General features: G+C 46.1%; 1 protein-coding gene across 1 annotated transcript in view; it reads right to left on the reverse strand.

The window, feature by feature from the left end:
• The window catches only part of SNED1 (sushi, nidogen and EGF like domains 1), an 86,841-nt gene that overhangs the window by 58,879 nt on the left and 13,659 nt on the right, over positions 1–14,303 (reverse strand). The window contains exon 2 of the mRNA XM_040636307.1: positions 1,481–1,768. Coding sequence (XP_040492241.1) covers positions 1,481–1,768 — 288 coding nt within the window. The remainder of the gene's footprint in view (positions 1–1,480; positions 1,769–14,303) is intronic.

The raw sequence follows: 14,303 nt of genomic DNA on the forward strand, positions 1-14,303 counted from the left end.
CCCCCCCCCCCCCCCCGTCAAGCAGTCGGCTCCGGGAGGCTCCCAGGTTACAGACCAGCTTCCAGCCCAAACCCGGAACTCTGATCCCTCCCAGGGATGCTTGTGTTGCCTGGATGACCATTCCGTAGCCCCCATCTCGGCCTTTAGGCCTGTGGGCCTGCAGACTGGAGGAGTTAGGACTCCTCTCTCGGCGCAGGAGGGGCTCTGCTCCCCCTCCTCCCCGGGGGAAGGGCATACCCAGAGTGGCTGCAGAGATGACAGCGATCTCCACAGAGAGGAAGATGCCCTGCTACCGCTGAGTGAAGAAAACACAAAACAGCACGTTCTAGCTGCTGCTATTTATTTTTTAAAGTGTGTGTCAGGATACAACAGGAGGTGTTTAATGGGAGGGATCTCTTGCTAGTGGACTTACTGATTCTTTTTTCGCTTTTTGTTACAAAGATGTTTTTCTTACAAATTGATGTAAGAAAAACAAATAAAACTGACAAAATACTAGGGGGCTGTGCTTGAATAAAGTTCACCCAGTGTAAACATTTATTTGTAGTAACGTTTACAGAAAAAGCCCATCTTTCCCTATTCACTGTCATACTCCTTTTAAGAAATCCACCAGTGACCATGTTGGTCCCCCAGTGTCCCTGGCTGACGTGCTTGCTGGCATTCCCTTTGTCGTCTGGGCTGCTGGAAGAACTCAGGGTTTACGTGGGACTCGCACATCCCTGCCCACCAGCCCTCTCTCCCACTCGCACTGTTTTCCTGAGCCACCAGTGCTGGGGCCTCCAGCTACACCTCCAGATGCCCGCCTAGCACTTGCACCCCTACACCCTGAGTAAAGGCCTCCCCTGCCCCCACCCTCTGCCCAGCCATGTGAGGATGGGAAACCTCGCCCTGACCTTGACCACTCTGCCTTTCCCCTGCAGCCCAGTATCCTGACACAGCCGTCCCTCAAGGCTGCTCTGAACCATCCCATGCCGCCATCTCGGAACCCCATGTGGCTTGCATAGCAGTCTCAGGGAGAGTTCCTGCCCCTGGCTGTGCTGTGCTGAGCACTTCTCGTGCTTGGCATTGAGAATGTGCCCCGGGGAGAGACGTGTCCCCGATGCCTTTGTTGTCCGGCATTATCACAGAATAAAGGGTAAAACAGAATGAACTTCCCACTTAGCCTATTGAGAATGGAACCATTCCAAATGGAAATTCTTCTGACACAACCCAACTTCCACTACTGTATAAACCACTGTATCAGGGCATTTGGCATTTTCCTAGAGGCAGATGGTTTCCAGGAGGGCTGGGGAAGGTCAAGGCTCTGTCCTCCTCCAACCTGGCTCTGTGACCCTGGGAGAGTGACTTCCCTCCCCGAGCCAGGTTTTCCCGTCTCAGGCATGGACCAGTGATTATATCTGACCCACCTCAGCAAGGTGGGGCCCCTGGGGGAGACCCTAGACCCCAAATTGATGTCCTCCCTTCCCCAGGACAAAAAACTCACAGGGGAAGAGGAGCTGCCTCCAAAGAAGGTCACACGGTACCAGGTGGCTATGAAAACCCAGGTGGCGGAGAAGTCTGGGAGCTCAGGGAAGTATCGCCTGACATCCTCTGTGGCTCTGCGCAGCGTGGCTGGGTCAGTGGCCTCCCGGTAGTACACGTCACCTGCTCGTCGATTGTCCACATCTGCCCAGAAGGCTGCCACTACACAGCGGTCCTTGGCGATGGGGAAGGCCACTGGGGTGAACTGAGAGACCTCCTTCAGGAAGGAGATGATCCCATTATTGTTCACCTGTCAGAAAGTCAGAGAGGGGAACAATGGGCCCCTAGGGGTCGCAGGTGGGCCCGGCGGCCTCCCCTGCCTCACCCACCAGACACCCTCCAAGGGTAAGCTGGCCTTGAGCAAGGCATCCCCAGGATGGCTTGACAGTTCCTGGTCCCTGATAAGGGACCCCTGGGCCTGCTCCATCCCCTTGCAGACAGGCCTGTGCTCGGGGACAGGCTCTGACCTGTTTGCTGTACCTGATATCCTGCAGAGTGCCTGGACCTGGGTTGGTGCTGTGGCGTTGGGGAGCTCCCATTGTGGGGTGCTCGGGGCCCTGGGTCCCACTTTATTCAGGGGCCTTGGGAGGGCACAGCAGAGTTCCAGCGTCCCAGCCAGGTCTGGGCAGGCGAGTAGGAGGTAGCGCCCATGGAGCAGAGCTGGGGATGGGCAGGAGCCAGTGTGGCCAAGGGAGGCTGGAAGGGCGTTGATGGCTGGGTTGGGGGGTGGTGGTCTGTGCTCAGGACTCCAGACAGTGGGGAGCCCCAGAAGGCTCCTAAGCAGAAAAGGGGGAGCAGTATCTGCAGTTAAGACACAACTGGTCCCAGTGCTGATCCTGCCAGTCAATTAGCTGTGCAACCACAGGGCAAGTTAGCCTTGCCTCTCTGTGCTCTGGATTTTTACCTCTGAGATGGGGTAACACTAGTTCTTGCCTCCAGGATGCTGGACAGCCTTGAATGAATTAATGATCATAGAGATGGGCTCTAGAGTGTCATGATTTGCTCCTAATAAGATTGTGGTCAGAACTGTGCTTTTAGAAAAGACCCTCTGGACTTCCCCTTTAGGTGAGAGCCATCTCTGTAATCCAGACCAATACAAAAGACAGATAAGCACAGCTCTCTTCTGAAAGAGCAAACAAGGAAGTGAGGGAGTTTCAGTGTTTCAATTCCAAAGTGAGGACAGGGAGGGACTGGAGGTGAGCCTGGCACTCAAAGCTCCTTTCCCCCCGAGTGAGTGCATCTGCAGATTCACAAGCAACAGCTGCAAAGGAGACCTGCAGTTTTAGTAGCCTCATGGAAGGAAAGGGAGAGAAACGTTGAAGCTCAGAACTCAGGGGTGGGGATAAACCCCCACATTAAGTGGGGTGAACTTGAAGTACACTGTCCTTGTGTAGCCTCACACTCTACTGTCCCCTCACCTGAGCAATCCAGGTCCCCTCAAACCTGGGCTTGGTTTAATGGGTAGCATTCCAAGGTTCCAAGCAGAAGCATAGAAAACCGTCTCTGGCAGAAGATGGCATCATCTTAGGCTTCAAGCTATTCATATAAATAATTTTTCAGATACAAAATCCAGGACACAAAGATAATCGAGCACACAAGGAAGCAAGACGCCATTAACAAAAATAAGCAGAAATGAGAGAAACATCAGATATCAGAATTATCAAAGACCATAAAATAGCTAAGTTTACTGTGTTCCAAGAAAGCACAAACTTTAAATTTTGTCAAGAGAATAGCCAGAACAATCTTGGAAAAGAAGAACAAAGTTGGAGGACTTATACTTCCTGCTTTCAAAACTTACCACAAAGCTATAGTAGTCAAAACAGTGTGGCACTGGCATAAAGATAGAAAGACAAATAGAATAGAATAGGATGCCCAGAATTAAACCATCACATATATGGTCTAATGATTTTCATCAAGGGTGACAAGACAAATAGAGATAGGCCAGGTTTTTCAACACATGGTGCTGGGAAAAATGGATATCCACGTGCAAAAGAATGAAGTTGGACTCTTACCTAACACCATATACAAAAATTAAAATGGATTGAAGACCTAAACATGAAAACATAGGATAAAAGCTTCATGACATTGGCTTTGACAATGATTTCTTGGATATGACACCAAAAGAAAAAAAAAAGACAAACTGGAGTTCATCAAAATTAAAAATACTTTTTGCATCAAAAGACACTATCAGCAGAGTGAAAAGGCAACCCACAGAATGGGAGAAAATATTTGCAAATCATATATCTAATAAGGGATTAATATCCTAAATAAAGAGAGAACTCCTACAACTCAACAACAACAAAAACAACCTGATTAAAAAATGGGCAAAATACTTCAATAAACATTTATCCAAAGAATATATACAAATGGCCAATAAGCCCAAGAAGAGATGCTCAGCATAACTAATAATTAGGGAAACGCAAATCCAAGCCACAATGATCTACCACCTCATATCCAGAGGATGGCTACTATCAAAAAAATAGAAAAGAACAAGTGTGGGCAAGGATATGGAAAAACTGGAACCCCTGTGCGCTGCTGGTGGAGATGTAAAATGGCACAGCCACTGTGGAGAGCAGTTGGCAGTTTCTAAAAAAATTGCAAATAGAATTACCACATGATCCAGAAATTCAATCTCTGGGCATATATTAGTCTGCTTAGGGCCGTCATAACAAAATATCAGACTGAGTGGTCTAAACAGCAGAAACTTGTTTTCTTGTAGTTCTGGGGCTAGACACCAAGGTGAAGGGGCCATCAGAGTTGTTTTCCAGCGAGGCCTCTCTTCCTGGCTTGTAGATGGCTTCCTCCATGCTGTGTCACCTCATGGACTTTCCTCCATATGCACATGAGGAGGGAGAGAGCTCTCTGGGGTTTCTCCCTCTTATTATCAGATTAAGGCTCCACCCATACAACCTCATATAACTTTAATTACCTCCGTAAACGCTCTGTCTCCAAATACAATCACATTGCAGGGGTAGCAATTCAACAGATGAATTTTGGGTGGCACACAATTCATCCACAACAATACCCAAAGTGATTGAAAGCAGGGCCTTCAAAAGATATTTGTACACCCATATTCATAGCAGCTTTATGCATGACAGCCCAAAGGTGGAAGCAGCCAAGTTCCACCAGTGCAGGAGTGAGCAAGCAAATGTAGTCTATCTACACAATGGAATATGGTTCGCCTTAAAAAGGAAGGAAACTCTGATGCTCTACAAGATGGATGAACCTTGAGGACATTATGTTCAGTGAACTAAGCCAGTCACAAAAATCATAGCAAATGCTATGATTTCACTACACCTAGTGTAGTCAAATTCATAGAAAGTAGAATGGGGATGGCCAGGAGCTGGGGGGAGTGGGGAATGTGGGAGCATCTGATGGGGACAGAATTTCACATTTACAAGACAAAAAGTCTGGAGGTGGGAGGTGGTGATGACTGCACAACATGAATATCCTTAATACCACTGAACTGTACCCTTAAAAGTGGTTAAGACGGTAAATTTTATATTATGTGTTTTGTCTGTAATTAAAAAAAATGATTTAAAAAAGGGCTGGGGGGCCACCTGGCTTGCTCAGTCGGTAGAGCACACAAATCTTGATCTCACCGTCATGAATTTGAGCCCCACACTGGGTGTGAAGATTACATAAATAAGTAATGTTTTTAAAAGGCCTGGGATTAAAAAAATCATCAGGGATGGAAATTATCTTTTAAAAAGCCATTTTAAAGAACTAAATAGAAATTCTAGCACTTAAACTAAATAAATAACAAATGAAGAACTAAGTAGATGGATTTAAGAGAAGATTTGAAGCAATTGAAGAAAGAATAAGTGAACTGGAACTAGAAGATAGGTCAAAAGAAACTATCTGGAATTTAGAACAGAGACAGAAAGATGGAGAGTAGAGAAGAAAAAATAAGACTTATATGAAGCAGTAGGATGATCAGATAAATGTATGGTTTGGAGTACCAGAGGGTAAGGAGCTACAAAGACAATGGCTGAGAATTTCTAGCACTGATGAAAGGCACCAGGTCACATATTCAACAGTACCAGTGATTCCCTAGCTGGAAAAAATAAAAATAAAGCAATAACAAATGACTGCTGGAAATGCAGAAAATGAATAACGAGGAGACAATTGTAAAAGGAGAAAACATATAAATTACCATCAAGGGCCCTACAGGTAGAGTAACAGTTGATTTCTCACAAGCAATGACGGGAACTAGAAAGCAGTGGGATCATATCTTTAATATGCTGAAAGAAAATAACTGCTAACATAATCTTAATCCAGACAAAATATTCTTTATTACTGAAGGCAAAATATAATTCAGATAAATAATAAATAAATAAATAGTAACTAAATAGCAGACCCACATGAAAGAAATTCAAGTCAAAGGGAAATGTAAAGTCAGAGATGCAAGAAGGAAAAAAGGCAAAGAAGGTGCTATGGACTGAATGTCTGTGTCTCCCCAAAGTTCTGTGTTGAAACCTGATCCCCACTGTGCCGGCATTAGGAGGCAGGGCCTGTGGGAGGAGATTTGGTCATGGGGGTGGAGCCTTCTTGGAGGAGATTATAACAGAGAGCCCAGAGAGCTCCCTCTCTCCTTCTGATGTGTGAGGACACAGCGAGAAGATGGCTGTCTGTTAATCGGGAAGTGGTTCTTCACCAGACACTAAATCTGCCAGCCCCTTCATCTTGGACTTCCCGGTCTTCAGAACTGTGAGAAATAAATGTTTGTTGCTTAGGCCACCCAGTCTATAGCATTTTTGTTATAGCAGCCAGAACAGATTAAAACAGAAGGTATGAGAAAAAAATCTAAACGAACACTGACCATATAAAGAAACAATATAAATAAAACTTTGTGGGGGCGCCTGGGTGGCTCAGTCGTTAAGCGTCTGCCTTCGGCTCAGGGCGTGATCCCAGCGTTATGGGATCGAGCCCCACATCAGGCTCCTCCGCTGGGAGCCTGCTTCGTCCTCTCCCACTCCCCCTGCCTGTGTTCCCTCTCTCGCTGGCTGTCTCTCTCTCTGTCAAATAAATAAATAAAATCTTAAAAAAAATAAAAAATAAAAAAATAAAACTTTGTGGAATTGTGTAAAAAAATCTGTAGAACTAAAATTCATGATATTATCCTATAAATTGGGAGAGTATTAAAGTGTTCGAAGCTCATTTTATCTTCCAGGAAAAGGATAAAGGCATTAGTTAACTTATAAGTGAATATTGATAAGTAAAAATGAATATTGTACTACTTAGGATAATCACCAAAAGAATATAAACAGTGTATATAGTCCTAACTGATAGAGGGGATATGACTGAATGATTAAAATACTTGACATATAAGATGGCAAGAAGGAGAGAAAAGGAAATATGAACTAAGTGGAACAGTCAGCACAGAAGATAGTAGATGGAAACAGAGCTCCATCAGTAACACATTACATGAAAATGAATTAGATGTTCTGGTTAAAATATATGCTATCCAGTGCTCACCAAAGGAAACCTATAGTTTATCGTTATATTAGTATCAGAAAAAACAGATCACAAGGCAAAAAGTACAGCTAGAGACAAAGAGGGCCACTTCGTAATAATAAAGGAAGATATAACAATTTTGCATTTTTATATATCTAATGACAAGGTCTCAACATATATAAGTGAAAAAAGAAATAGGCCAATTCATAATCATAGTTGAACATTTTAGCATACCTTCTCTAGTAAAATAGACTAGACAGACAAAACAGTCTTGTCAGGATACAGAAAATTTGAGCAATGCAAATAATAAGTGACCTAATAGATAACACAAATAGAATATTATTTAAAAAATTTACCATATACTGACCACATAGCAAGTGTCAACAAATTTCAAGTGATCTCAAAAAATATAGAGTTTGTTCTCTGGCCACAGTGCAATTATACTAAATATATTAACCCCAACATGGTAGGACACTTCTATGTGTATGGAAATTAAGAAATATAAATAACTTTGGACTGAAAGACAACGCAAAGTGCTATTTAGCAAAAACTTGTGAGAGTGCGGTGCAAGCAGAACTTAAAGAGGGATTGGTAGCCTTGCATGCTCATCTTAGTAGGTATACTTTGTATGTATACTTAGTAAATAAACCAAAAAGTTAGTAAATAATCCACACACAGGCAAACAAACAAACAAAAAACCAGGGGAAGAGAAAAATAAAAAATTAAGAGCACAAATTAATGAACTAGAATACAAACACTGAAAATAAAATCAACAAAACGAGAACCAAGCGTTGCTTTTTTTAAACTACTAGTAAAATAGATAAATTTCTGGCGGAATTGGTTAAGTAAATAAGAGAAGGTATCAATTGCCAATATCAGGACTGAAAAAGAAAATATGACTTTATACTCTGACATTGTCAAAAAAGATAAGAGGATATTATAAATACCTTCATCATAACAACAGATTCAAAATTTTAGATGAAATGGAAAAATTTCTAGAAAAATGCAGCTTACCAAAACTGGTTTAAGAAGAAATAAAGGAGGAAAGGGTGTTAGCATGATAGAGTCATGACTTTCTAGAAAAGGAAGGACAAGGGCTTGCATGGACTGGGCCAAGGGAAACTGAGGAGACTCCCCAGGATCCGGGCAGATGGTGTTCTCCACAAGTGGGGTGTTGGATGAGTAGAGGGTGGGGAGTGAGGATGCCCACCGTTTTACCTGTTATTAAGCTGAGCAGCGAGAGGCAGGCTTGAAACAAGCCACCTGATCAGAGCTTTGGTTGTTGTTATAATGACAAAGGGGCAGCGACCCTTCAAGACCCCAGTGAAAAAGCAGAAGGACCCTGATAACTCAGTCAAAAGATTCCCAAAGCTGAAAGAAATGGTTCTAGCAATGAGGATTTAGAGGTGTTTTTTGTTTGTTTGTTTGGGTTTTTGGTTTTCTTGGATTTAGAGTTTGAGGGGACCAGAAACATTGAAAGTCCATTTGGTTGAGCTGTGTGAGTGGCAAGTGCAAAGCCTTGCTTATTGGTGTAGTCACTGTCTTCTGCTGTGTCCCTGGATCCTTGCTTCCTCCTCCATCCTGACTTTAGCTGCTTTAAGAAAAAAGCCAAGTATGGCAGGGGACTTGAGAGAGGGGAAGGACTCAAACTTTTACAGCTCTGTTGGTTATAGGCACCCAAGTTGCCATCCTACCCGTTCATTAGGGGAAAGTGGTGCCAGGAGCAGAGGTGGCTGAAGGCTCAGAGGACTGTGGGGTAAAACTATGGTGACATGTATGCAACAAAAAGAAAGGGGCTCCCAGGAAAATTAAATAAACGGCATTCACCCTAGAAAGAAAGTGAAGCTATTAATTTTATTTCTACACAGTACAATGAATGACCCAAAAATGAAATCAAGAAAACAATTCCATTTATAATGGCATCAAAGAGAATAAAATACTTATGCATAAATTTAACTGAAGAGGCGCAAGACTTGTACACTAAAAACTACAAAATATTGTTGAAAGAAATTAAGAAGGTCTAAATAAATGGAAAAACATCTCATGCTCATGAATCAGATGCTGTAACACTGTTAATGTTGTTAAGATGGCAATATTCTCAATTGAGTCCTAAAAATCAATTTTTTATACACCAGCAATGAACAAGGGAGGGGTATCTGAAGTTAAAAAACAGTTCCATTTACATTAGCAATACCCAAAATGAAATACTTAGCTATACACTTAATGGAATCTGTATAAAATCTACATTGGGGAAACTACAAAACTCTAATGAAAAAGACCTAAGAAAAAGTAAATAAATGGAGAGATATTTCATGTTTGTGGATAAGAAGACTCAATGTTTCAAGATGTCAATTCTACTTGATCTATACATTCAATGCAGTCGCAATAAAAATACCAGCAAATTATCTTGTGGAAATCAATCAAGTGATTCTAAGGTTTATATGGAGAGGCACTGGTGGTAGAATAGACAAGTAGACCAATGGAACAGAGCAGAGAGCCCAGAAGTGGACCTCCATCAGTACAGTCGACTGGTCTTTGACAAAGGAACAAAGGTAATACAATGGAGCAAAGATCATCTTCTCAACAAATGATGCTGGCACAACTGGGCGTCTACACACACACACACCCCGAATCTATACACAGACCTTACACTCCTCACAAAATTTAACTCAAAATGGATCATAGACCCAAAGGCAAAGCACAGAGCCATAAAACTCCTGGGAGCTTACATAGGAGAAATCTAAATGACCTTGGGTTCGGTGATGACTTTTTAGACATGACCCCACAGGCATGATCCATGAAAGAAATAACTGATTAGCTTGACTTCACTGAAATTAAAAACTTGTGCTCTGTGAAAGGCAGTATCAAGAGAGTTAGAAGACAAGTCACAAAATGGACTTATGAGGGAAAATATTTGCAAAGGGCATATCTGACAGAGACTGTTGTCTCAAAATATACAAGAACTCTAAAATCTCCATAATAAAAAACCAAAACAACCTGATCAAATACGGGCCAAGGACCTTAGCAGACACCTCACCGGAGACTATACACAGATGGCAAATGAGCACATGAAAAGGCGCTCCACAGTTCATGTCATCAGGACATTCAGATAAAAGAAAAATGAGACACCACCATCCAGCTGTCAGAATGCCCAAAATCCAGAGCACTGACGCCATCAAGTGTGGCTGACGGTGTGGAGCAACAGGAACCCTGTTGCACTGCTGGCGGGAACGCAACATGGTGCGGCCGCTTTGGAAGACAGTTTGACAGTTTCTCACAAAATAAAACATACTCTTGTCATAGGATCCAGCAATTGCACTTCTTGGTATTTAACTAAAGGAGTTGAAAACTCATGTCCATACAAAAACACACACAGATGCTTACAGCAACTTCATTCATAATTGCCCAAACTTGGAAACAACCAAAATGTCCTTCAGTAGGTGAATGGATAAATTGTGGTCCATCCAATGGAATATTACTCAATGTTATAAAGAAATGAGTTTTCAAGTCATGAAAAGACATGGAAGAAACTTAAAGGAATTTTGCTAAGTGAAAGAAGCCGATCTGAAAAGTCTGCACACTGTGTGCTGCCGACTGTGTGATGTTCTGGAAAAGGCAGAACTATGGAGACAGTAAAAAGATCAGTGGTTGCCAGGGGTGAGGAGGGAGGGAAGGTGGGAGGGATGAATAGGTGAGGCACGGAGGATTTTTTAGGGCAGTGAAAATACTCTGTATGATACCATACGAATGGATGTATGTCACTATACGTTTGTCCAAAACCATAGCGTGCACAACACCAAGAGTGAGCCCTAACCTGAACAGTGGACTTTGAGCCACTATGATGTGTTAATGTAAGTTCATTGATTGTGACAAAGCTAACACTGTGGTGGGGGAGGTTAATAATGGGGAGGCTGTGCATGTGGGGGCACAGAGGGTATATGGGGAATGTCTGTATCTTCCTCTCCATTTTGCTGTGAACTTAAAACTCTTCTAAAAAAAAAAATCTTAAAAAAAGACAACCCAGTAAAAAATGGGCAAAGGACCTGAATAGTGAAGAGGCATTTCTTCAAAGAAGATATGCAAGTAACATGAGAAGATGCTCAGCATCCTTAACCATCAGGGAAATGCAAACCAAAACCATAGCCAGGGACCATGTCACACCCACTAGCATGGCTGGAATGAGAACAGACACGCGATGACAGGTGTTGGAGAGGATGTAAAGACGCCGGAGACCGCAGACACTGTTAGCAGGAGAGAAAATGGTGCAGCCACTTTGGAGAAGTCTGGCCGTTCCTCGGATGGTTAAAAAGAGCATAACTCTGTGCCTCAACCATTCCATGCTAGGGGTATATCCATGTGTACCCGAGAGAACTGAAAACACGTCCACACGGAAACCTGCACACAAGTGTTCGTAACAGCGTTATTCACAAGAGCCGGCGGGTGGAGCCAGTGCTTGTACCCATCAGCTAACACGTGGATAAGATAAACGGAATATCATTCTGCCATAAAAAGGACTGGAATACCGATCCACACCACAACATGCGTGAACTTTGGAAACGTTCCTTAAGGGAGAGAAGCCAGACACCATAAACTGTATGATTCCATTTATATGAAACGTACAGAATAGGCAAATTAATAGAAACAGAAAGTAGATTAGTGATTGCCTAGGTCAGAGCAGAATTGGGGGGCTGGAGAGTGACACTGAGGGGCACAGGTTTTCTTTTGGAGGGTAAGGAGAATGTTCTAAATGGTGGTGATGAATGTACAATTCTAAATATAGGAAAAGCCATTGAGTTATAAGAGAGTGAATTGTATGGCATGTGAATTATATCTTAGTCAAGTGGAAGGAGGGAGAGAGGGAGGGGGCTGCAAGGCTGGAGCACTGGCGTCAGCCTGGAGCTGCAGCCTGCACAAGAGGGTGGCCTCCCCTGTGCACACCACCCCACTCCCTGGGCTCCCCGAGGCAGACGGCATGGTCCCCTGACTCACACGAAGTGCTCTGTGGGGGAGACAAGGTTGCAGTGGGGACAGGAAGCATAAGGGACCTCGTGGGTGGGGTCCGAGCGTGTGATTGCTGCCGGCCATTCTGCCAGGAAGTGTTGGGGCTTCTCCTTTTGGGGACTGCTGCACTTGAGAGATAAGAGAGCACCACAGCCCCACCTCCAGACTCTTCTGCAGAAACCGGGGGAGTCCAGGAGTCGCCAGGCCCTAGAGGCTTCTCCAGGGCAGCAGCACCCCCTGCCTGATGCAGGGCCCAGCGGAGAGTTTGCAGAAGCCAGGGTGACACATGGGGGCCTCGTGACTCTGGCCCAATATCCCCATTTGGGGTGGGTCAACTCGAACTTGAACAGTAAACAGGGAAGGGCCGAGCAGTGTGGGTGGCCAAATGGAAATGGCACGGACACTAAGTCATCTTGGTTTTACGTGAAAAAATGGCAGCTCCCCATTTGGGGGACCGCATCTTTCACTCTAGTGCCCCAAGTAAAACTGCTGGGTCAGGGGTCCCTCCATCACAGAGGGTCCCCTGAGCGTCCCCTGAAAGCCTGCCTGGTTTGCTGATGGTCCAGCCAAGCTGGAACCCGATGCCGTCCCCAGGAGCAACAGCCCCAGTTCCAGCGGGGAAGCCCGTGGAAAGGTCAGCCATTGGAGGCAGCCACCCTGGCCGAGGAGGGACTCTTCACTAGACACGCCCGGATTTTACTGACCTCTGGGTTGCTGCAAATGGTCTAGCTGAGGGTCCGCAGACTGCTCCGTGAAGGGCCAGATAGTGAATGTGTTTGGCCCTGGGGACCACACACGGTCTCTATCACATACTCTTCTTTGCTCTTTTGTTTTTGTTCTTAGAGCCCTTTAAAAATATCAACAACATTCTTAGCTCAAGAGCCACACCCAAACAGGCCTTGGGCCAGGTTCCTGGGCTGTCCTGGGCGGACCCCCGGTCTGGTTTTGTAAAGAAAGCTCCGCAGGGGTACAGAGGGCACCGCTCGCACCCTGCCCCTGGCTGCTCGCAGCTCAGTATGGACAGAGCCCTTCCGCCAGAAAGCCGTCTGCTGAGAAAGCCGGCCGGCTCCCATCCCATCAACCCTGGAAGGGCACAGCCGGCCCGACTAACGACGCCCATGTTTGGGGCCTGCGAGCCTGGGCGCACCCTGCGGCCCCCAGGTGTAGTCTGGGTCACTCTCGGAGGGGCCCGCAGAGAGGGGCGTTCTCCGACAGGACTGATGGAGACAGGCCACTGATGGAGGCGTCTCCCGGGCGGGTGCTGCCTCTGGGAATCCCTCCTTCTACGGAGATGGCACCGCAGCCACCGCCGGCTGCCGGCAGAAAGAAAGACCTCGGTGCTGCAGGTGCGGAAGCTCCTGGAAGCTGGCCTGGTTTCTGTCTTGCTGGGAGGGACCACTGACCCCCTCCCAGGCCCAGCGTGGGAATCTCACTTTTCTCGGTGCTGATGCTGCTTGTTGCAGCCTGACCGCCTGCTCCGCATATCACTGCAGTGACCTTTCTGGGTCACTTGTGCCTGACAGAGACGCGCCCTCTGTGTCACGGGCCGCCGTGCAGTGGCACCAGTGTCCGGTGACCATTCGTGCTCCTCACCATCCACCGGCATCGGGCATCGCTGAGCCCTGGCTCCGCCTCCCCGAACTGCAGCCCAGAGACGTCTGCCTCTGCCGCCCACGGCCCTGGTCTGCGCACCGTGGTCAGGCCGTTTGCTCACTCAGCATGGCCGTCCCCAGCCAGGATTCGCCTCCTCTTGGCTGCCCTTCGGTAACAACCAGGACAAAAGGGAGGAGCCTGATGCGGGGTTGTGTAGGCCTATTTTGAAAGCTGGGGATTCTACGTGGCTTCTGGGCATGACTGCGCACCTCCCTCTCCCCTCACAGCAGCATACGCCAGCCCGGCCGAGAGGGGCCTCAGGGTTCGAAGGAAACTCTCGCTCAGCCATCCGGATTTTCTTGTTGGGCCAAAACGTCCCTCAGTCATGGAGACACAGGTCACTTGGTTGAGTATGCTGCTCACTGTTGTCTCTGGGGGTCCCCGGGGGCCAAAGCGGAGGCTGTAATGGGTCCGTATAAAGTTCACTTGAATGCCCCTGTTGCTTTTGCTCCTAAACCCTCCAGGTGAGAGGCCACTGTGTGAGTAGGGGAGTGGGGAGAAGGTGAGCATTAGAGATGGGCACACTGTGGAGGGAGCGACCCACCCTGACACCGGGCAGGGACCACCTCGGACCTGGGGGTTCGGGCGTCAGGAAGCATGATGGCTCTTCACTCCTAGATCCAGCACCTGGCAAAGCCCCCAAGGCCTCCCTGCCTCGGGCAGCACCTGTGCCT

The sequence above is a fragment of the Ursus maritimus genome, unplaced genomic scaffold (assembly GCF_017311325.1).
Source record: "Ursus maritimus isolate PB19 unplaced genomic scaffold, ASM1731132v1 scaffold_1, whole genome shotgun sequence".
NCBI classification, from domain to species: domain Eukaryota; kingdom Metazoa; phylum Chordata; class Mammalia; order Carnivora; family Ursidae; genus Ursus; species Ursus maritimus.